Source organism: Temnothorax nylanderi, unplaced genomic scaffold (genome assembly GCF_030848795.1).
Source record: "Temnothorax nylanderi isolate EJ_2023f unplaced genomic scaffold, tnyl_v1.0 TNYL_tig0567_pilon, whole genome shotgun sequence".
NCBI lineage: Eukaryota > Metazoa > Arthropoda > Insecta > Hymenoptera > Formicidae > Temnothorax > Temnothorax nylanderi.
In genome coordinates this window covers 51,817-74,825 of record NW_027249629.1, presented here as the reverse complement: position 1 = coordinate 74,825, position 23,009 = coordinate 51,817, and the positions used below count along the sequence as shown (strand labels likewise).

Genomic DNA, 23,009 nt, shown 5'->3' with positions numbered 1-23,009 from the left:
GTAATTCTCGAAGGATCAAAAGCAACTAACTTCACGATAATCGATCTATTCATTTCATTCGCGCGTTCTATGGAATGACTATTATATTTATTATTTAGGGAATAAGAATAAAGAAAATAACTATGGAAAGTTAAACACTAGAATAAGCAAGCTGTACTTGAAACGTTTTTAACAATTCAAGCTGTGTTCCAAAATTCACTGTCAGCACTGGAAATGATTATTATTGAGAGTGTATGGACCAATCAATTTTCTTATGCTTACGCATTATGCGTTGTGCAGAAGGCTGCGGTCCACTTGACGCTACAAATGCTTCGAAGCATTCCTTTTCTCCTTTCTTTCAATGAAGAAAGAAGGAGAAGAAGAACGCTTCGAAGCATTTGTAGCGTCAAATGGACCGCAGCCGAAGTGTGTGCTCCCCGCTTTATTGATTCAACCTGTAAAATGCCCGTATCACACTAGCGATTGGCGATTGCGTTTACGTTTGCGTCTACGTCTTTTAACCAATCAGAACGGAAATCGCGAATCGCAATCTCCAGCAGCTACTTTCTGATTGGTCAAGAGACGTAAACGCAAACGTAGACGCAATCGCCAATCGCTAGTGTGATACGGGCATAATGGATTTCAACGATCAAGTCGGTCAAATCGGTCACTGTCGATCCAGTCGATAAGTCCGCGCCCGCGTTACCAACTGAAAGCCTGGAAAGTAGTGGAAAGGAATCATTGACGGGCACTGAACGTGCAGTTTTAAATAAAATCTAAAATATTATCGGAATATATCTACAAAACATTAAGACAATAATAAATCATGAAATTAATATCATATGAGCTTTCTACCAGTCATACTTAAAATTGTTGGTTTTTAACAGTATCTTAATTGTCCGGGGCCTTTAGCTGCCTTTAGCAAGTCATACCTAGCCTAACCCGACACGAGGAAAAGTGGGGTTCGTGGTTCGTCGTCGTCGCACGGGTGATAGGACTGATAGGACTGAGAGCGCGGATCCGTTGTTGGGCTTAGGTCGATGAAATTGCGCGAGAACCGCATTTCCATTTGAACAATTGGTACAATACTCTCGGTGGAAACATGTGGCTGGAGGAGTGCGACAGCTTCGCCGAGCTGTGCCGGGGATATCTGCCGTACTATCTGCTAATAGTTCTGCCGATCTTCATCATCATCTCCCCGGTGAACCCGGTGGCCGCCTCCCACGAGTTTCCCGTGTACCGTATGCACCAGTACGACCTGCACGGGGTTCCGCATGGTAAGATATCGAATTTATCTGTGATGATCTGTCCGGAGAATGGTCGGTCGGTTCTCAAAGAGACGCGATTGTGATATACTTACCCTATCAGGTTGCCGAAGCGCGCCCATTTCTCTGGAGGCGAGGTCCCTGGCAGGATGGAGTACCTCCAGGCACTGCGTCGTCGCGAGAGCAATGGATATGACGCCGTCCGTCTTCCAGTCCATTAGAAGTAAGGCTGGCGCATTGGTGATTGTTCTACCTGAGAAGATGAGTGAACTTACGGTTGAGGAAAAGCAAGTTAGTAATAGGATTAATATGAAGCTTCATTGTATTTTAAAATATTTGTTCTAAGATAAGGTTGTCATAAACAGCTAGATTTGTTTGTTAAAAGTTGCAAATTGACGATACTTTGTATTGATTTTAGCACATTTTGAATCTAGAAGAATCTATGATGTACGGTTCTGAGACAATGATACCGGTGTACTTTGCACTGTGGCATCCCGAACTTCAAATGATTCTAGATGATATTGCGGGTGGTTTTATTACGGATGAGAAGGCTGGTTCAGCAGCTGAAGCCATATACAATTCAATTTCAGCTAGCGGTTATCAAGTGGTAGTAACCACTGGACAGGCACTTTCTAAAGCAGATGTTAAAGTTGCCACGTTGCACGGCAAATTAACTGGAACCGGTACCGAAGAGAAATTACCTACCATAGCAATAGTGACACATTACGATAGTACTGGTGTGGCACCTGTAAGTCGTATTATTATTTTCTGTATCATTTATGATATTTGTAAGGCTCGATATATGTTCAAACGCATGGTACAATGCTATTATAGGAATTGTCATTTGGTGCGGATAGTAATGCTTCCGGTATAGCTATGCTACTAGAAATAGCGAGATTATTCTCTGCTTTATATTCCACTGGTCGGACAAGGCCGCAATATAATCTTGTTTTTATCGCAACTGGAGCTGGTAAATTAAATTACCAAGGTAGTAAGAAATGGTTGGAGGATCAATTAGACGGGGTTGAAGGATCTGTTATACAGGTAATACAATCCTAATATTAATATTTTTGAGTAATTTTTTTGTATATTTCCATTATATATTCTCTTTAATGTAATTAATACTTGAAAATATTATATTTGCAGGATGCAGCTTATGTAATATGCCTTGATACAGTTTCCGCTAGCAATAATTTATATGTACACGTGTCCAAGCCACCTAAAGAAAATTCTTCGGGTGGTTTGTTTTACAAGGAGCTTAAAACTGTTTCGCAATCATTCAACACTGTCACTGTTGATGGCGTGCATAAAAAGATAAATCTTGCAGAAGAGACATTAGCTTGGGAACACGAAAGATATAGCATTCGGAGATTGCCAGCTGCTACTTTATCTACATTAAAAAGTCACGAAGATTCAACTAGGACTACTATATTAGACGTCTTTAAAGAAGGACAAGTAGACAGATTATACAAGCATACCCAAATTATATCGGAAGCATTGGCGCGTCACATCTATAACTTAAGTTCTAGTCAAATCTTCACCGGTCCATTGGTATGTTTATCGCTGTAAACTTTTATTTCCTTGATTGACTAATGTCTCTTTATTTTAGATTTTAAATATAAATAAGAAAATAAAATATTAGAATATTAAAAAGTTATTAGAATATGTTAGAATATAATTTTGATCTATTATATATGGATTTAATAATTAAATATTGGTGAATAATATTTATACAGCATTGTATGCTTCTAAATCATACTTTATGTGAAACTCTCTCTTCGCAGGATGTATCAAAAGAATCGCTCTCCTTATGGTTTAATTACTTTGCTTCTCAACCAAGAGCAGCGTCATTACTAGTGGATAAAAATAATTTATTAGTTAGTACTTTGAAAGAAGCAATGGCGAGATATTTGGGAGATGTGAAAGTTACTCTTCACACTCCCGATAAACAAGATCCAGAATTTATGTTCTATGATGTTACAAAAGCAACTCTGAATGTATATAGGTAAAGTATATAGCTACACACACACACACACACATGCGCGCGCGTATGTTCATTTTGCATATATATTTGTAATGTACAACGATATCGATTATATGTATAATTATTTTTATTTTATTTACAGTGTAAAGCCGGCTGTGTTTGATCTCTTTCTTACTATCGGCATAATTTTGTACTTGGGAATATTGTACATGATTGTACATCATTTTCCACATGCTTATGCTTTGGCAACGAGACTTTCTGCGAAGAGCAAGACAACGTGAATCTTATTTCGTATTTACAAACAAAGAAACCTGAGCTTTTTTTTTGAACATCAATTTCCAATAATGTTGAATAATCGACCTATATAAAAAAGTTGACTAGTTCTTAGATGATACATTTCTTCTAAAGTACTCCAAAACTATATATACTGATGCATATTTAGGTATTTGCTAAAAGCAAGTTAAATCCAAGTATATATTTGTTTGTTTGTATGTGTGTATATATTTATTTCATGAAGTTTTAATTATAAAATAACTACAGAGAATACGTATTTATAATGCGCAATAGTATGCATGTCGACATCCTTTATTAACCTCTTCCAACAATAACGAGACTTAGAACACTGAGGAAAAACAATTAGATTTCTTTGTAATTAGACGTTCTCTAGTTATAATCTATATGAGAAATAATAATAAAGACCAAATTATAAGTGATCAAATAGCAAGATTAGAAGTGATATAAAGATTGGAAGATTTGTGACATGAACAGTTGTATGAAAACATAAGCAGTTATAAAATCTAATATAATATATCTAATAATATTTTAAGTTTATTTATCAAAGATATGTAAATAATATTTATTTCTGACATTCTAGAAATAAACTGAATTCTTTGTTCTATTGATTAAATGAAACTTTGATTTCAAGTTTAATTTGTCATTACGTAAAAAAGATGGTTACAGAAAAATTATAGCTAGGAATATATACATATATATATATTATATATCATATGTATAAAATTATATACAATGTAGGTACAACCAAGAAAAAAGTATTTCAAGTTTTAATAAATAATTATTTCAGCTTTAATACATTTTAATTATAATAGGGCATTGGGAAAGGGAATGGGAAAGTATAAAACTTTTCTTTATGTTAATTTGGAATTTATTTCAGTACAAAGCTTGCTTTTTGGTTGAACTATAATAAAAGAAACGAAACTTTTTAGCCTAATTTTTACTTTTTAATGCAAATAATTTACAAAATTAGTTGCAGTAATTTATTATTTTAATATTTAATAAATATGAAATTAATATTTTGACCAAGAGTATCATTCATAATCAGTTAGCTATGGGACTTAAAATATATACAGTATGTTAAACACACAGAATGGAGTACTTAATGCGTTACTATAAATTATAATAAAAGTAAACAAATATACAGATATAAATGGTAATTCAAAAATTTGCGATTATTTCAGGATGGAAAAGATTATTTCAGGATGAAATATATAAATTGAGAATAAATTTCTGTTCTTAAGTTTTTAAATACCCTGTTAATGTATCAATAAGTACAATTTAAAAACTGTACTTTTTCTAGAATTATTTATATTCCTTATAGCATAAAAAATCATAGACTATCTAAATATATCGATGTAAATTTCTTAGAAGCTACAATATCAATACTACATAGAAAAATTTTATTGATAAAATTGCATTGGAAAACAATAATTGAAAATGCTCGATAGATGCACTTACAATTTTAATATTCTTTATTTTCAATGTATGATGGCATTTATACGAGTCTATTAAAAAACGATCAGATTGTAAATTTATATCGTAAACATGTTTTGCAAATGTGTTTAACTGAATATTTTTATAAACGTAATTGCATAATAACACAGGCACACAAAATAAAAAAAGTGGTCTGTTCTTTTGACCAGACCCACCTATCTTTATGTATTTTGACGCGCTGAATCCGAGTGCGAGAAAATTCGGAAAAAATTTTTCTGACCTGGATCAAGTGTGTTTCTTTTGTATTTTGGCGCGCTGAATCCGAATCTGAAGTCCGTTTAGCCCAAACACCCTCAAAATTTCGAGTAAATCGCAAAAAATAGCTAAAAATGGTGTTTAAAATGCACTAGCTCGCGCAGAAGCCAGGTCTTATGATTTAATGAAGGAAGCTAGAAACAATACAAAATGTATGGGTCAGAGATTGTGTATTCGATTTAGTTCGCAATTCAATGTACTTACTCGCAGAAAAGTAATCGTATGATAAACATAAAGAGAGATATTCAGATCTCATACATAAAAGTACGCTGTATCAAAGATAATGAAAAAGAAATTATTAGTAAAGAAACAATCCTTTCTTTCGAAATGTTTTAAGAAACACGTTGGAATTCACCATTGTCAACTTATATCCAACAAAAGATTCTTTGGAAGAAAAGTATCATCTCTGAATAGTCATATATCGCCATTCGTAATTTAGTACAGTGTAGCTCAACTTAATTATATCAAAGAAAGAATCGTTTATATCAAACAAACATATGAAATATCATACAAGAGAATATTATCGCACAAATACATAAAATAATCATTGAAGTAATGCGTCAACCTTCTTTTATTCATAACATAATCCTCATTGGCATAATAATAATCAATATAGAATTTATCTATTGAAACGTAAAGAGATTCTTTTCACGTGATTAAAGAATGAATAAAGACAAGATAAGTTGAATAACTTATTCTGACTAATAGTAATAATATGCCTTCGTTTATAGATTGACACATTAATTCTGAAATAAAGAAACAATATGTAAAAGTAAGGATTCGCAGAATAGTCCGACTCAGATCACAATAGACTAATTATATCTTAAGATATTGTCAATTCGTAATCGAACGATTATCTTAATAACGCAGAAAACGTTAGTTATAACGCGTCTCGAATTGCTACGAATGTACATACAATATTGAATACAAGTAACGAGTGTAATTACGCTTCTCGTTTATATCCTAATTAAAGACTATCGAATGATACAAGAGCAAATGTAACGCAGACTTCAATGAAATGAAAACTCTAGAAACGTTATCTTGAAAGAATGCATTTAGAGATTTACAATAGTCGTTCGTTATTGAAATGGTTGCAACCACACAAAAAGAGAGAATTTAAAGGAATTTATACTGAGTTCAGTGTTCTCAATAATGAATAATCAAATACGAAGAGTCGACTCGTTTATCTCAAAGATGAAAAAGCATCTCTTTTAATAAGAGCTCTCAACTTATCTGTAATCAATGATCGGAGAGTTGAATAGACCATACGGTCATTGCCATGTTAGACGTACATCTAACGCCGTCCCCGTTATGATCACTGATTAAATGAAATGAATGTAATTTGTTACCTTAATACTGTCGGTAATCGTAATTACTTCCTCTCATGATTAGTCGGATTGACTAAGCTCAAAAAGAGCGCTCTCTCATTTGTAACAAATGATATCTTCCTTCATAATCGAAAGGACATTCCAGAACGTTTCGATTGCGTCGTAGTTTTCCGTCTCTCTTTCTTTCTCTGAAGTTCGGTATAATAGCAGATTCTCGATGATCAATATGATGCAGCTGTTCTCTCAACGTATTAGAACCCGATAGAAATTAATTATCGGTTAATCTACGACTCGTTAATACTGTACGTATTACAAAAGACGGTGAAGCTACAATGAACTTAACTGACGATCCGTCGTAGAAGACGTTCGGAACGAGAATGGCTGCTCGCCGTGCTGCCCGCACGAACACGCCCGTGCCCGCATGCGCATTGATACACGCTCGACCGTAAGCGGTCCCCGGGCCGCCACGCGGTCTTCGTCGCGCGCATTGATACATTATGACGCGTAAAGCGGTAGCTATAGCTATTACTATAGCCATCTATGAAAGCTCTTTCTTATTAAATATAAGTCCGATTCTATAAATACACAATCTCTGAACTGACCTTACTTTATCTTTAAACAAATGGCGAAAAATCACGTTAACGTGTGCGAGAAAATTCGGAAAAATTTTTTCTGACCTGGATCAAGTGTGTTCTTTTCATTCTTTTGTATTTTAATGCGCTGATTCCGAATCTGAAGTCTGTTGAGCTCCATTACTAAAAAATTTTGCAAAATCACAAATTAAAAAAAAATGAAAATCGTGAATAGTAAAAAATCCAGAAAAAAATGTCATGGATATGAATTACTTCAGAACAAATTGTACGGAATCAGGTTTACTTTGATGTTCTTCTTATACTGTTTTCCTCCTGTAGCGAACTCTTTTCTCTTCGAATGATCTATGCAGTGGGTTTCTCTTTCTCTTCTTCCCATTCTGATTCGTTTCTCTCTTTAGTGTCCAACAGTAATCTGCCATCATGTTGATATCCCATCTTCCTTGGTATCGAAACTCCATTTCACGTATATCTTGATGGAATCGTTCTCCTTGTTCTTCACTGTAGTCTCCAAGGTTTTCAGGAAAGTAGTTAAGATGAGAATGTAGGAAGTGCAATTAGGAAAGAAGTTTCCCGCGATAAGTGATGCGAAATTGAAAGAGGGTATCTTTGATGGTCCTCAAATTCGAACTCTTTTTCGAGACGAAAATTTCATTACACAGATGAATGACACTGAAAAAGCAGCGTGGCAAAGTTTCAGGAATGTATCTCAGAACTTTTTAGGAAATGAGAGGAGTGAGGATTACCAGATTTTGGTTGAAGAGTTGTTGAAAAATTTTAAAAAGTTAGGTTGCTTGATGAATCTCAAATTGCACTTCCTACATTCTCATCTTAACTACTTTCCTGAAAACCTTGGAGACTATAGTGAAGAACAAGGAGAACGATTCCATCAAGATATACGTGAAATGGAGTTTCGATACCAAGGAAGATGGGATATCAACATGATGGCAGATTACTGTTGGACACTAAAGAGAGAAACGAATCAGAATGGGAAGAAGAGAAAGAGAAACCCACTGCATAGGTCATTCGAAGAGAAAAGAGTTCGCTACAGGAGAAAAACAGTATAAGAAGAACATCAAAGTAAACCTGATTCCGTACAATTTGTTCTGAAGTAATTCATATCCATGACATTTTTTTTCTGGATTTTTTACTATTCACGATTTTTATTTTTTTTTAATTTGTGATTTTGCCAAATTTTTTTAGTAATGGAGCTCAACAGACTTCAGATTCGGAATCAGCGCATTAAAATACAAAAGAAACACACTTGATCCAGGTCAGAAAAAAGTTTTCCGAATTTTCTCGCACTCGTTAACGTGATTTTTCGCAATTTTTAGCTATTTTTTGCGATTTACTCGAAATTTTGAGGGTGTTTGGGCTAAACGGACTTCAGATTCGGATTCAGCGCGTCAAAATACAAAAGAAACACACTTGATCCAGGTCAGAAAAAATTTTTCCGAATTTTCTCGCACTCGTTAACGTGATTTTTCGCCATTTTTAGCTATTTTTTGCGATTTACTCGAAATTTTGAGGGTGTTTGGGCTAAACGGACTTCAGATTCGGATTCAACGCGTCAAAATACAAAAGAAACACACTTGATCCAGGTCAGAAAAAATTTTTCCGAATTTTCTCGCACTCGTTAACGTGATTTTTCGCCATTTTTAGCTATTTTTTGCGATTTACTCGAAATTTTGAGGGTGTTTGGGCTAAACGGACTTCAGATTCGGATTCAGCGCGTCAAAATACATAAAGATAGGTGGGTCTGGTCAAAAGAACAGACCACTTTTTTTATTTTGTGTGCCTGTGTAGGTATGCTTAGCGCGACAAATATATGCTATTGCATCTTAATAGTCTAAGATCCGGTATAAGAAATTTATTCCCTCATTTGTTATTTATGAATGGTAAAAAATATATGCTAGATAACATATACATTGATACATCGCAAATAGGTTGCCGAGCTAAATCGCCTTGGGATAATGTTAAATAATTAAATTTTTAATTAAATTTATTCGATCAACTTCCTCGATTGGTTGTTTATAAAAATTGTGCATTAGTTGAGAGAATATACCCGAAGGAATTGGAAAAATAAAGGTTGCCTACTTTCCCCAGTGAGAAATGGTTGTTCGAATCGACGTCGATTCGAGCTCGAAGGGATCGAGTGGTCATCGACGATCGATTTCAACTAAATTTCGATGTGTTTTCGATCAATTGTTTAGACATGAGGAAATACCTAATTTCAATAATATGTCTCGGAATTTCTCATTTACTTTGCGTTTTCACTTTAAAAATACATACAAATACTAACATGTCGATTCGACATCGATTCGACATCGATGCAATATCATTAAATGTGAGAATTCGAAATGCTCGCAAATTGTGATTAAATTAATCAGTGAGTTGAAATAAACATGTACGAAACATGTTACTATTACGTTTTTCGACTGAAGATGTAAACTCTTTTTGGATCAGCCGACAGTCGTTTGAATTTGGTAAGTAACTCCCGCCCTACTTATATATATGTACATACATATTCGCTACGCCGCCGGGCCCCGGATCGCTGTACTCAGATTCGCTATCTCGGTACCTTCGTGGTTCGCACGTGTTCGCCATCTTAATCTCATAATTTATTCGTAATATTCCTGGTGCTGTTCGGGACTCGATCTCGTGATTTGTGCTTGCAATAATAAATCAGACAATTTAGACATTTACAGTGTAATTGATCTCTCGACTCGCCCGATCGCGAGCGCCGTAGATCATTCGCGGGAGTGTGAGCACGCGGTACAAGATTTTACAGTTATATCAATTCAAGACTTTAATTTATCCTTATTCTTACTTATATTTTTTTTTAAATATTCGTGTTTGTATCATGAATTTGATTTACAGACTTTACGGTAATCATATTGGAATTATTCCACCGGCGTTGATTGACCTGTTGCTTCTTGAGGCCTGTGTTTGGTTATGTTTGGATGCTACTTTTAATGTTTTACTGCCATGGCTCAACTATTACCAGTAAGTTATTCTCGATCATGGTCTTGCATTTAGAAATATTTACATTTTGTCTTGAAAGCAATACAGAAGTATATGTCTGTGGAAGTTCAGCCTCAGAGGTAAAATACCTGATGCTACTTCGCGATCGTTCAAGTATTTTTTGTTACACCCTTAGGAAAATTTACTTAAAAAAACTTAAAATAAACTAAAAAGTTTACCAAAGAAATTACTATTGATAAACTATTGATAAACTAGAAGTGATTTCGAACCAAACTTTAAGTATTTCTATAATATACTTTAAAGGTTACTTTAAGTTAACTCATGCAATTACTATTAATCACCCCAAAAAAAATATTCTGTCATTTAGTGGCTCCCGCTTGATTTTAGAGGATTTTCCTCTGAAATACGGTCTCAAGAAGATATTTTAAAATCTAGAGGAATATCCTCTAACCATGAGACACTAGACTTAAGGATTGCAGTTTTCTTAATACTAGAGGACACTGATTTCCGATATTCACCCGGAATAAAAAAAAATTATTTATTTCGAAATTTTATTACTATTTTATAACTAAATTTGTTTCTTAAGATGCAGTCTATGATTATAAATATTTTCTCGTATTTGAAAAACACATTTACCTTGGTGGGATTCGAACTCGGGACCTCTGAATCGTGAGCCAACTGCCTTACGTGGTAGACTACTTCTTAATTTGATGTGTTATATATAGTCTACATATGTCATAACCAGCGCAAATATATAATTTTTCAAAAATCATCTTAAGAAACAAATTCAGTTTAAAAAGAGTAATAAAATTTTGAATTGGATATATGGTATAATATTTCTTAATGTCTCGTGTGGTGCAAGTGTGGTGAAAAAGGGAACTTGTCTTTTTAAGTATACTGTTGAAACAACACGCATAAGTTAAAATCAGCTTTAAGTATTACCTTTATAAAAAGTAAAGTTAAAGTATATTTATAAGTATTACGTTTGTTAAAAGTAAATTTAAAGTATATTTGCGACTTGCTTATAAAGTTTTTATTGAGGTTAATAACTTAAAGAAAACTTTACGTTCGGCTGTCAGTATACTATTAGTCTACTATTATACTATTAGTATACTATTATTACGGCTAGTATACTTTATAATACTTTAAAATACTTTAAGTAACTTTAAAGAACTTTAAGTAAATTTTCCTAAGGGCAAGGTCAAATTCAAGCATATCTCGTGCTAAATTATTTCACTACCTACATGAATATTATTTAAAATATTCATGTAGGTAGTTTATTACTGTTCATGGCATAATGTTGAGGTTAGGGATTGTGTTGGTGGCCGGCTTTTGAGTAGGAATGTCTCTTGTTCACTAGTAATCTTTTTGTGGACTTTTCAACTTGTATTGTTTATTTTATTATCAATTTTATTAGCGATTTACGGACGAAACCTGTCAGCCTAGCCTCCTTTGAAGCTGATAGATTAATTTGATACATGTACTTATTATTTAACAGGAGCTTTTGTAATATATTAGCCCGTGGATTTCATTTTAAATTATTTTCGTGAGGTGTTCTGATTATGTACTATAAACTGTTTGTGTTTATCAGTGCAGAAAAACTTTTAGACGCAGGGCTGCTACAGCTGTTCAAAATCGAGAGGCGTTTCTTGAATTGCGACAACCTGTTATTGTGGACTGCCCTCAAAGGTGAGAATGTTATTTACTTCTAGTGAAACATGTGTTTCACATCTCTCAATAGATTGATCTTTTCAGTACATGTTAAAATTCATGTTAAAACAAGTATTGATTCCAATGCATCATTGCTCAATGTTTCATTTTGTACCTAATTGAGGACTTAGTTCAATAAATGCATTTGATTTAAAAGTTTCTGAACTATAATGTACTGTAAATTCTATGTTCTAGTATTTAGTTTATCCAGAAGTAGTGTTTTTTTATTTGTTTAATAAGCCCTGATATGAAAATGTAGGTTTTCTGTCAATAAAGAAATGTAAAGTGTTGAATTGTTTTAATTGTCCAATTTTACCTATTTGCTTTTACTTTTCATGGAAGTGAAAGTTGGAGTTCATTTTCTGACTAATATTTAACTGGGTATAGGAGTTTTTCATTTTAACTATGGGCATAGATTTACTTTTACATAAAACAATATAGTGTTTAAAAAGAGTAATAATTTTCCTTTGCATTTGTTTTGTAGTTTGAACAAACATAAATTAGTGTACAGCTTTATACAATCTGTGCTTTTGCCTTATTCAGGTGCTGTCAGTTTAAAAATAGATGATACAGACTTCTCAGCGTGTAAAAAAGGAGTACAAGTTTAGCTCAAAGATGCCAAATGGAGAGATCAAGAAGGTAGCACTTCTAGTCAGCAGCCATGTCCTAGTCAGAAGAAAAGTACCAGGAGAGAAAGAGGATTGAGGCAGAACTATAGCAGTAATAGTGAAGAGAGTACTTCTTCAACCAAACATGCAGCTACTATAATTTAATAATGTTGCTGTCTAAAATATGCGTAGGATGACATTCTAGTAAACACAACGTTACATGTAAAGTACATATTAGTTAAAATTTCCTATTCAACAATATAACTTAACATGTAACAATGTAATGTAACACTTATGTTATATAATAGTTACATTGTTGAGTAGGAAATTACAACTATCATTTACATTACATGTAACATTGTGTTTACTGGAATATATCTCTTTTCGTACTAAAACCTATATATATTATTTTATTCCTTTTATTTAGTTATTGCAACATAGTCAGAGGTTGTATTAAATTTTTGAGAAGATTTAATGAAGTTTTATTGTAATATGTTCAGTTATTTTATTTGTTTGAGAAGATTTATTGTAACAAAAGTTTTATTTGTTCAGATACAGTATAGTTATTTTGAAATACTTTAGAAATTTATGCTGTGAGGTACTTAGCATGTTATTCCTATGAGTCAAACTGTCTGTCATCTCATTACCACAGTAGATTTATTCTGACATTAGATGCAATCATTTAAATTTCTGAAGCCTTAATGCTAGTCTACAATCTTGCTTTAAGAAAATATTTTAGCTCTAAGCTGTAAATTGTAATCAATCACAGTCGATTCTCCTTACATTTGACTGTGGTCACAGCTTATGGATTAGAGCTGAAATATTTTTTTAAAACAAGATTGTAAATTAGTACTTATATTTGTTTTAAATTTAGTGTTTGCCTATGTTTATCACGGTTCATTAAAAGTAAAAAATATTTTTTTTTTCTGTTCATTATGGCATTTCTTATAAAATATTCAAATAGATATGCATGCTTCGTACAGAAATTTGATTCCTTTTTTCCTATAGGTTTTCTTGTATAAACCAAAACTGGTTTGTCAATTTTTATCATTTTTGTTTACTCTACTAATTTTTAAGAGCTCTTGTATACATTTTTTATTTTTAACATGTTTTCTCTGTGGTCATTTCAGTTAGTTTCATTGATCTCATTATAGTCAAATGTATAAATGTATGCATATTTTCAATTGTAGTCGTTAAAAATGTTCTTTATGTGATCATTAAAATTGATGTTAATCTCAAAATTGATTTTCTGTACACAATCCTCTTGATTCAAGCAGGCAATGATGCCACGAAGATTATAATTCGACTGAATTCCAAAGGTATTTTATCATATTTTATTCACATACATGGCCGGTTGTTCTGTTTATTGATGTTATCAGGAGGGAAGGAAAAAGGAAAATGAGGGGAGAGGGGAGAGGGTGCACCACATTCGATTCGACGTCAATTCGACCTTTTTTCGAAGATGACAAAGTAAACTATGTAATGAGTCTAAATGTCACAATGATGTCTGAATACACGCGTAACCTGATATTTGCTATGGGTTCAAAATATATGCAGATCGAAATTTCATCGAAATTCCATCGATATCGAAAACACATCGATTTCAGGGACAAAATCACATCGAATCGATGTGCTCGATCGATGTCTTTCATCGACGTCGATTCGACGTCTAGTCGATCAATCATTTCTCACTGGGTTCCCCTCTGCGCAGCTGTGGTAGTCTAAGATCCGGTATAAGAAATTTATTCCCTCATTTGTTATTTATGAATGATAAAAAATATATGCTAGATATACATTGATACATCGCAAATAGGTTGCCGAGCTAAATCGCCTTGGGATAATGTTAAATAATTAAATTTTTAATTAAATTTATTCGATCAACTTCCTCGATTGGTTGTTTATAAAAATTGTGCATTAGTTGAGAGAATATACCCGAAGGAATTGGAAAAATAAAGGTTGCCTACACTTTCTCCTCTGCGCAGCTGTGGAGTTGCCAGGTATAAACAGGTGAATAAGCGTTATTAATACACTCTCATCAGTTATTTAATCAAATTATTATATCAAATGAAAGCTTATTTAATTCACAATCCAACCGTATTAGGTTGCCTTATCAAAAAGTTGATTGCATCCATGGTTGCCTATATTTTAGATGTACTCGTAGAAGAAAAAATTCAACGTGTTCAGGAGTTTACTGCTCTTCTGTATGGGATCAAGCATTGTGATAACATTAATGACGCTAGATATCAGCTGTTCCAAAAAACATATGCAGCAAACAATAACAAAGAGCAATTTATGAAAAAGATTAAAGGCATCGACTCCAATCTGATTCCACCATGCTGGATCTCCCTCAAAAAGAAAATTTTACGCACAATCTATGTAAATTCAATGTGGCTTCATGCAATAGATGCATGCTGCGTCAAACTAAATCCTGAAGATTGTGGTTGGTTTTTGGATGGCTATTTGAAGCCTACATGGTTCGTAGGGGACCCAACACCCTTACAAGTTGAGGATATACTCAGAGAATCAAAGGAAAAAGAAAACGATGAAGAATTAGAATTAGATTTTGACGGAGGCATTTCTGACGAGTCAGAATCAGAATAAGTTTTTTACATAAAAATTTTGCTATTAATAAATTTATGTATGAACAAAAAAATGTTGATATCAAATTATTATATCAAATGAAAGCTTATTTAATTCACAATCCAACCGTATTAGGTTGCTTTATCAAAAAGTTGATTGCATCATGGTTGCCTAGATTTTAGATGTAAAGTTTTCAGCGCGAGCGTTGAGATGACAGAGAAGCGTTGCGCGCGCAACTCTATGCGACAGAAAAAGATGAAGCGAGTTCTTTTTAAAGAAGATTTTTCCGATAGCGTAAGCGCGTTCCATTGATCAAATACTGGATTCAAGTCAGATTAAATATTAACAACGATATAAAATTTTTTTCACTCACATTTATTTATCAGCGATTATACATTATTATGAAATAATAAGTTTTTATGTTTAAAATGTACATCTTTCAAAAGGATATTTTTCCGATCGTGTAAGTGCGGATTAAATACTAGTAAAAGTCAGATAGAATACCACATAATGATATCAACATTTTTTTGTTCATACATAAATTTATTAATAGCAAAATATCTCAGTAAAAAATTTTTATGTAAAAAACTTATTCTGATTCTGACTCGTCAGAAATGCCTCCGTCAAAATCTAATTCTAATTCTTCATCGTTTTCTTTTTCCTTTGATTCTCTGAGTATATCCTCAACTTGTAAGGGTGTTGGGTCCCCTATACGAACCATGTAGGCTTCAAATAGCTATCCAAAAACCAACCACAATCTTCAGGATTTAGTTTGACGCAACATGCATCTATTGCATGAAGCCACATTGAATTTACATAGATTGTGCGTAAAATTTTCTGTTTGAGGGAGATCCAGCATGGTGGAATCAGATTGGAGTCGATGCCTTTAATCTTCTTCATAAATTGCTCTTTGTTATTGTTTGCTGCATATGTTTTTTGGAACAGCTGATATCTAGCGTCATTAATGTTATCACAATGCTTGATCCCATACAGAAGGGCAGTAAACTCCTGAACACGTTGAATTTTTTCTTCTACGAGTACATCTAAAATATAGGCAACCATGGATGCAATCAACTTTTTGATAAGGCAACCTAATACGGTTGGATTGTGAATTAAATAAGCTTTCATTTGATATAATAATTTGATTAAATAACTGATGAGAGTATATTAATAACGCTTACTCACTTGTTTATACCTGGCAACTCCACAGCTGCGCAGAGGGGAAAGTGTAGGCAACCTTTATTTTTCCAATTCCTTCGGGTATATTCTCTCAACTAATGCACAATTTTTATAAACAACCAATCGAGGAAGTTGATCAAATAAATTTAATTAAAAATTTAATTATTTAACATTATCCCAAGGCGATTTAGCTCGGCAACCTATTTGCGATGTATCAATGTATATGTCATCTAGCATATATTTTTTATCATTCATAAATAACAAATGAGGGAATACATTTCTTATACCGGATCTCGGACTATGGAGTTGCCAGGTATAAACAGGTGAGTAAGCGTTATTAATATACTCTCATCAGTTATTTAATCAAATTATTATATCAAATGAAAGCTTATTTAATTCACAATCCAACCGTATTAGGTTGCCTTATCAAAAAGTTGATTGCATCCATGGTTGCCTAGATTTTAGATGTAAAGTTTTCAACGCTGGTTTGAAGTAAATCTCGCATTGCGTTGTAAACAAACTTACTCTTGCGTTTACGGTCTTAAAAAATATCGGTCTTGATGAATGATAAATTACGTGTAGTTGAAAATGAAGAAGTGTTTTTTATGTGGTTTAGAGAATTCTATTATTGATTTTAATAATGAATCCTTTAAGAATTGTTATTTAAAATTACTGTTTCGGAGTAAAAAAAAATTTGTGCATGGTGAAGTTAGGTTATGCTTGGAATCGATTGATAATGTTGGTTATCATTCTACTTGCTACAAAAAAGTAACTGTTCTAAGCAAGAAATATAATGATGAATACGCACAATTTTGCAAGAAGCAAAATGTGAGTATAAAACATTTAGTTTCCTATTTAAATAAGCAAATTGCTCATACTCTCGCCGACCACGTTGCGAAACCACTTGTCGAATATTCAAATACTGCACTGAAAAACATATTCCACTGAAAAATGTATATTATACCAAATTATCACCCGTATGTTTACTTCTCACTAAATGTGCTTTGAAATTTAAATATTTCTTAAATACTAAAGAACAATTGGGATATGCACATTGGAAACTTTTAAAAGTTTGGCGGTGAAAGAACTGGTGGCTAGGTTATGTGAGCTATTTTAAAACTACAAGTTATTTTTACATAAAAAGAGTAATTTTACCTATATTTTACCTATATTTTACATTAATATGTATTTTCACTTTGAAAAATGTAAAATTACATCTCAACGCTCGCGCTGAAAACTTTACATCTAAAATCTAGGCAACCATGATGCAATCAACTTTTTGATAAAGCAACCTAATACGGTTGGATTGTGAATTAAATAAGCTTTCATTTGATATAATAATTTGATTAAATAACTGATGAGGGTATATATATTAATAACGCTTACTCACCTGTTTATACCTGGCAACTCCACAGCTGCGCAGAGGGGAAAGTAGGCAACCTTTATTTTTCCAATTCCTTCGGGTATATTCTCTCAACTAATGCACAATTTTTATAAACAACCAGTCGAGGAAGTTGATCGAATAAATTTAATTAAAAATTTAATTATTTAAGACCTAGGCTTGGATCGCATGGCTTTTGATTCTAATTGATTGTATATATTGTTACGATCCTATTTCTCTTATTATTATTAATTATTTAACATTATCCCAAGGCGATTTAGCTCGGCAACCTATTTGCGATGTATCAATGTATATGTTATCTAGCATATATTTTTTATCATTCATAAATAACAAATGAGGGAATACATTTCTTATACCGGATCTCGGACTATAATGTAAAACCGGTTTGACTGCTTTAGGATCACTTTACTATGTTGCTTTCATCTAAAATCAGTTGCCAGCATCCAGGTCTAAAGTAATAAATGATTTTGCATATAATATGTATAGAAATTTTAAAAGTGCGTTTATTTTGTGACTATCATTTGCAGAGTAACATCTAAAACGATTGTGTAACTTAAATTTTTTTCATGTAGTTTTCAAATCTCAAGATGTCAAACGGAATATCGGGCGGACAACGAGCTCTTTAGTTGCTTGCATCGAGCTTGAATTAGCAGCTATAGTCAAAGCTGGTACGTGGAAAAACGAACGCATAATTGCCTCGCCTCAACGAACGAAAATCGCACTATCGAATGGGAAGAAAGCACTCAATTTTTGCGCCAACAATTATCTGGGCCTTGCGGTAAGACAAGAACAACGAATCGAATATTAACATATTATTACTATAGCAAATAAGCACAATGTGATATTTTCATAAAAATGGAAAATAAAAGTGTTTTTATAAAAATTGGATAACAAGAATTCTTTAAATGTAAAGGATAACAGGGATGTTATTAACGCAGCAAAGATTGCGCTGGATAAATATGGTGCGGGTTTAAGTTCCGTGAGATTTATATGCGGAACGCAAGAGATACACGTCGAATTAGAGAGGAAGCTCGCCAAGTTCCATGGCAGGGAAGATACGATACTTTACGCGTCCTGTTTCGACGCGAATGCTGGTATCTTTGAAACTCTATTAACTGCTGACGACGCGGTGATAAGTGACGAGCTAAATCATGCGTCTATCATCGATGGGATAAGACTGTGCAAAGCGAAAAGATACAGGTAGCTCTGATTCAGCTGTGACTTGTAAACCAAATTTTTCTGTTGCTGTTGATCTGACCTGCTGAGCTATTCTCTTTTCGTCATAATGTCAAAAGGTACAAACACAGAGACATGGTGGATTTGGAGAAGAAGCTTCAAGAAAGTGAGTCGGCACGTTTGCGTCTTATTGCAACCGATGGAGTATTTTCCATGGACGGTACCGTTGCGCCATTATCGAAGATAATCGAGCTTGCCAAGAAGTATGATGCTATCACGTTCGTAGACGATTGCCATGCTACTGGATTTTTTGGCAAAACCGGCAGGTATATCTGCAAAATCTCACAGACTTCTTTTGATATTGTTCTTCGATTTATTTTCATCCAATTTTATCTTGATCCAGAGGTACAGAAGAATATTTTGATCATCTGGGAGATATTGACATCATTAACTCTACGTTAGGAAAGGCTCTTGGAGGAGCGGCAGGTGGTTACACGACCGGCAAGAAAGAGATTGTAAGTTTGTTAAGACAAAGAAGTAGACCATATCTGTTTTCGAATTCAGTATCTCCACCTGTTGTTGCATCGGCAATTAAGGTAAAGTATTATATCGTAGTTATTATAAGATATAACTAATCAGTGTTCCTGTTAACAGTGCACATTGTTTTTAAACAGCTGGAGATAAAAAGAAACGATATTAAACTTATTGTGCTATTTAAACTTTTCTAATTTAAACATTACTTTATACATTATTAACAGGTGATGGATCTTATAACAGACAGCACAAAGTTTTTGGATCGTTTAGCAGGCAATACCGAGCATTTCAGAAATGCGATGACTAAAGCTGGATTCATTATCAGCGGCGATAACCATCCTATTTGTCCTGTTATGTTGGGTGATGCAAAATTAGCAACAACATTTGCAGATAAAATGATGGGTATGTATATATTTTCATATAAATTATAAAATCTTTAAAGAAATAAACTATCAATGATAAAATATACAACACCTACCATGTGTTATCAAAGTTTTACGACTTGTTCTGTTACATTGCACGAAAATGTTTTTTTTTTTTTACAGAAAAGGGAATTTACGTCATTGGATTCAGCTATCCCGTGGTACCAAAAGATAAAGCAAGAATACGTGTTCAGATTAGCGCAGCGCACTCGACCGAAGATATAGATCGTGCCGTAGGTGCTTTCATACAAATTGGAAAAGAACTTGCGGTAATTTAATAAATACATTTTTAATAACGGCAAAGAAAAATTGAATTATTGATTCTGTCTCCAATATGCATTCTGTTTCATTATATAAATAAATAAATCGCAGTGTTAACGCTATATATTTAAGCTGATTTGTATTATACAAATTAAATATTGCAAGTATATAAGTGCATGCGAATGTTGAACATTGAATTTATTAACACGTGCAATAACAAATATCTTAATCGAGCAGTATATTAAAGGTGTACCTTTTTTTATACAAATTTCCAACGCGCAATGTTGTAAGTGTATAAAATCTTGAATTAGGTGTAAAGTTATATTGTTATTAAACATTTGTTACATAGAATGCTAAGGTTTGTACGGTTTAACGAGATTTTCCGAAAACTCCCTGACCTGTTGAACTCCACGCACTTCCCTTTCTAGCAATGGAAGCTGCGTGACGTGAAAGTCCTCATAAAGGTCCATTATCTTAAAAAGAAAAAAAAATCATTTAAATTTATCTTTCAAGAATTACCTTGTCCTTTTTTTATTTGCATTTTGACAAAGCAATAAATATAAAATATTATTATTCTCTAATAATTATTTAGCTCTAAAAGAATTACGAAAAACAAATTAAAATATCAGCCATAAATACAACGCGTTAATTACCTGCTCTAGATATTTATCTTGAATTTTATGCCTTGCAAGACACAGCCGACAAGGAGTATCTCCCTCTTTCAAAAATAACAGTTGGTTCACTATAATATTATGGGTATCAATACCATATTTTGTTAATTCTTGTACAAGTCGTTCTGTCTCATAAAGCGACAAAAATTCTGCTATGCAGACACATATAAATGTCGTCTGTTGTGGATTTCTGAACTGTTCGTTAACTTGTCGAATGACAGCAAGCATTTCCTCCATCTTATTGGAGAATGTATCCACATTAAAATCCGTTAATCCCAACAACGAACTTATCTATAAAAGAAAAATCTTCTTTTCAATTTAAATAATTTAAGGAGGATACTTGATATACCTAATGTTAAAATGTATTAATTTTAGGTGAAATAACATGGATTAATTCTAACCTGTGTGATGAAAGGACTAATCTTCATTTTTAAACGCATTAATTTTCCCAATCCTTTTTCAACCACTTGTGGAAACGATAGTAGCCTCAATGTGTGCCCAGTAGGTGCAGTATCAAACACCACAACAGAGAAGTTCATTCCTTTTACTAGCCTAGAATCAGCATGTAAAGGTATCGAAATAAAAAAGAGAAAATAGAGAGTAAGATTTCAAATGTATCTGTAGGTTTAGTTGATCAGAAAGAGAGATTATCCTAATAGTGTTTTACAAAAATGAGAAATATAAAAACTGTAATTTTACTTCATAACTTCTGCATAGCTCATTGCCTCATCTATACCAGGAAATGCACCGACAATTTCTTGCATAACATTTTTGCTCAATCTCATCGCTTCTCCTCCTGAAACTATATATAATATGTCTAATATGTATAATATAATAGATTCCTTTAAAATAACTCTACATACAACATTATTTCCTTTACTTCAAGTGTATAACAATTACATTATTACTATTATATATTTTGTTATAATTGTGTATATTTTTATTATTATATTGTTAATGAAAATTATTTGTCTAAAGTTACTTATGCAGACGTTGAACAGAAGCATTTTAAAAACAAACCTGCTTCACTGTCAAAGTATTCCTCTGGTAATTCTGTAATACCAACATTAGGATCGATCTCCATTGCAAACAAATTGTCAAAATCTTTCACCTTAGTGGGTACTTTGCTAAATTTCTGATCAAATGCATCAGAGATATTGTGCGCTGGATCTGTGGATATAATAAGTACGCTCTCTCTAACTTTGGACAGCTGTACCGCCAGGGAACAACTGCAAAACAAAGATTTGGATTAGTCTAACTTTTTCAAGTGGAGTAACAAATATAAGAAATATACAAGAACATTATTCCAAGTTTTATTCCAAGAAAAACTCATAAGTAACAAAAAGTATACTCAAAGGAAAATTTATCTGGAGAATCTTTTTCATAGTTTTGTAAAAAGAGAAAGAGATCTAGAATCTTCTATTTCATGTCAAAGTAGTTTATGTGATAACAATATAAATAATTATATTTAATATTTATGCATAATAGTATAACATTTATATATTATTATATGATATATATAATATATATAAATAAACATATATATTATATATACATATAAAATTATATATATGCAATAATGCAGTGATAATTATAACTTTATTAAAGTGCAATGACACGACAGAAAATAAAGTAAAACAGTGAAAACTAGTGGACGCGATTGCACATAGGTGAGGCTGCAGCTGATATGCTGATTCGATGAGATCATATACTCGTCGAGCAAGATCTTTACTGACTCCTGTCACCAGGATACGAGTGACAGGACAACGTTTCCAGGTTATGTATACCTGCAAGTTGTCTTCCCGACTCCGCCTTTGCCGCCCACGAATATCCATCGTAAGGAACGTTGCTCGATCACGTTCCTGATGGAGGACTCATACACCACCGTTCTCGTCGCCTCGTTCTCGGCAGTATTCATATTTGTCGACAGTGATAATGCGTAACCGGGGGAAATCTAGCGCATTAACTCCCAATAATCGTCGCGTCAGCGTGTGCTGCGTGTGCATCAGGCAAAATGCAAAAAGCGCGCACGGATCTCGGAGTCTCGGAGTGTAGTCGGAGTCGGGACTTGGGAGTTTGGACTAAACTACTAAAGCTTCGCGCACAACGTGGCGCGTCATTAAATGCCAAGATCTGCTCGTCGTAATTACACCTTCTGCACCTCGATATATTTTTTTTATTTTTTCCGGTTTTCTCTCTTTCTCTTTAAAATGTGAGCGTGTATTTCTTCCAATTTTGCGAAAAAATGTAGCTCTTTGTAATCGTACTTAAGGACGATTTCGGCCAAACTTC

At 33.4% G+C, this 23,009-nt stretch overlaps 3 protein-coding genes and 2 long non-coding RNA genes across 10 annotated transcripts; 3 read left to right on the top strand and 2 right to left on the bottom strand.

The window, feature by feature from the left end:
- Positions 1 to 710: 710 nt before the first annotated feature.
- On the top strand, positions 711 to 3,772 carry LOC139783983 (BOS complex subunit NCLN). The gene is made up of 7 exons (XM_071723154.1): positions 711 to 1,256; positions 1,348 to 1,535; positions 1,663 to 1,992; positions 2,079 to 2,288; positions 2,391 to 2,795; positions 3,029 to 3,249; positions 3,371 to 3,772. Exons 1-7 carry the CDS (start codon positions 1,082 to 1,084, stop codon positions 3,507 to 3,509), a joined length of 1,668 nt encoding a protein of 555 aa, XP_071579255.1. The 5' UTR covers positions 711 to 1,081; the 3' UTR covers positions 3,510 to 3,772.
- On the bottom strand, positions 2,306 to 7,636 carry LOC139783987 (uncharacterized). The gene is made up of 2 exons (XR_011721438.1): positions 6,621 to 7,636; positions 2,306 to 6,504 (listed from the first exon to the last, which is right to left on the bottom strand). It is a non-coding gene; the product is annotated as an uncharacterized lncRNA (long non-coding RNA).
- Positions 7,637 to 9,334: 1,698 nt separating this feature from the next.
- Positions 9,335 to 13,733, top strand: LOC139783988 (uncharacterized). Its single transcript, XR_011721439.1, has 4 exons — positions 9,335 to 9,964; positions 10,070 to 10,195; positions 11,766 to 11,863; positions 12,428 to 13,733. It is a non-coding gene; the product is annotated as an uncharacterized lncRNA (long non-coding RNA).
- Positions 13,734 to 16,638: 2,905 nt separating this feature from the next.
- Positions 16,639 to 21,423, top strand: Gcat (Glycine C-acetyltransferase). 6 transcript variants are annotated; one of them, XM_071723156.1, is made up of 8 exons: positions 17,788 to 18,150; positions 18,226 to 18,431; positions 18,567 to 18,853; positions 18,949 to 19,155; positions 19,233 to 19,425; positions 19,588 to 19,765; positions 19,909 to 20,054; positions 21,093 to 21,423. In XM_071723156.1, the coding sequence occupies exons 1-8, from the start codon at positions 18,132 to 18,134 to the stop codon at positions 21,099 to 21,101; spliced, it is 1,245 nt and encodes a 414-aa protein (XP_071579257.1). In that variant the 5' UTR covers positions 17,788 to 18,131; the 3' UTR covers positions 21,102 to 21,423. The 6 variants fall into 6 exon arrangements, with proteins under 6 accessions (XP_071579259.1, XP_071579260.1, XP_071579258.1 ...); XM_071723158.1 differs by lacking the exons at positions 17,788 to 18,150; positions 21,093 to 21,423 and adding an exon at positions 16,639 to 17,079 and having other exon boundaries at positions 18,575 to 18,853; positions 19,909 to 20,397; XM_071723159.1 differs by lacking the exons at positions 17,788 to 18,150; positions 21,093 to 21,423 and adding an exon at positions 17,362 to 17,682 and having other exon boundaries at positions 18,575 to 18,853; positions 19,909 to 20,397.
- Positions 20,155 to 23,009, bottom strand: LOC139783986 (ATPase ASNA1 homolog). Its single transcript, XM_071723162.1, has 6 exons — positions 22,505 to 23,009; positions 21,738 to 21,946; positions 21,417 to 21,519; positions 21,119 to 21,269; positions 20,700 to 21,008; positions 20,155 to 20,519 (listed from the first exon to the last, which is right to left on the bottom strand). The coding sequence occupies exons 1-6, from the start codon at positions 22,633 to 22,635 to the stop codon at positions 20,400 to 20,402; spliced, it is 1,023 nt and encodes a 340-aa protein (XP_071579263.1). The 5' UTR covers positions 22,636 to 23,009; the 3' UTR covers positions 20,155 to 20,399.

Excerpts from the sequence above, each read along its gene's own strand:
- LOC139783983 (XM_071723154.1), top strand. The coding sequence starts at position 1,082 with ATGTGGCTGGAGGAGTGCGACAGCTTCGCCGAGCTGTGCCGGGGATAT. Across the intron at positions 1,536-1,662 it reads TTACGGTTGAGGAAAAGCAA|CACATTTTGAATCTAGAAGA; the intron begins GTTAGTAATAGG and ends TATTGATTTTAG. Across the intron at positions 2,289-2,390 it reads TTGAAGGATCTGTTATACAG|GATGCAGCTTATGTAATATG; the intron begins GTAATACAATCC and ends TTATATTTGCAG.
- Gcat (XM_071723156.1), top strand. Across the intron at positions 18,432-18,566 it reads ACAATTATCTGGGCCTTGCG|GATAACAGGGATGTTATTAA; the intron begins GTAAGACAAGAA and ends TTAAATGTAAAG. Across the intron at positions 19,156-19,232 it reads TTTTTTGGCAAAACCGGCAG|AGGTACAGAAGAATATTTTG; the intron begins GTATATCTGCAA and ends ATCTTGATCCAG.
- LOC139783986 (XM_071723162.1), bottom strand. The coding sequence starts at position 22,635 with ATGAATACTGCCGAGAACGAGGCGACGAGAACGGTGGTGTATGAGTCC. Across the intron at positions 21,009-21,118 it reads TTAGTCCTTTCATCACACAG|ATAAGTTCGTTGTTGGGATT; the intron begins GTTAGAATTAAT and ends TTTCTTTTATAG. Across the intron at positions 20,520-20,699 it reads AAGATAAATATCTAGAGCAG|ATAATGGACCTTTATGAGGA; the intron begins GTAATTAACGCG and ends TTTCTTTTTAAG.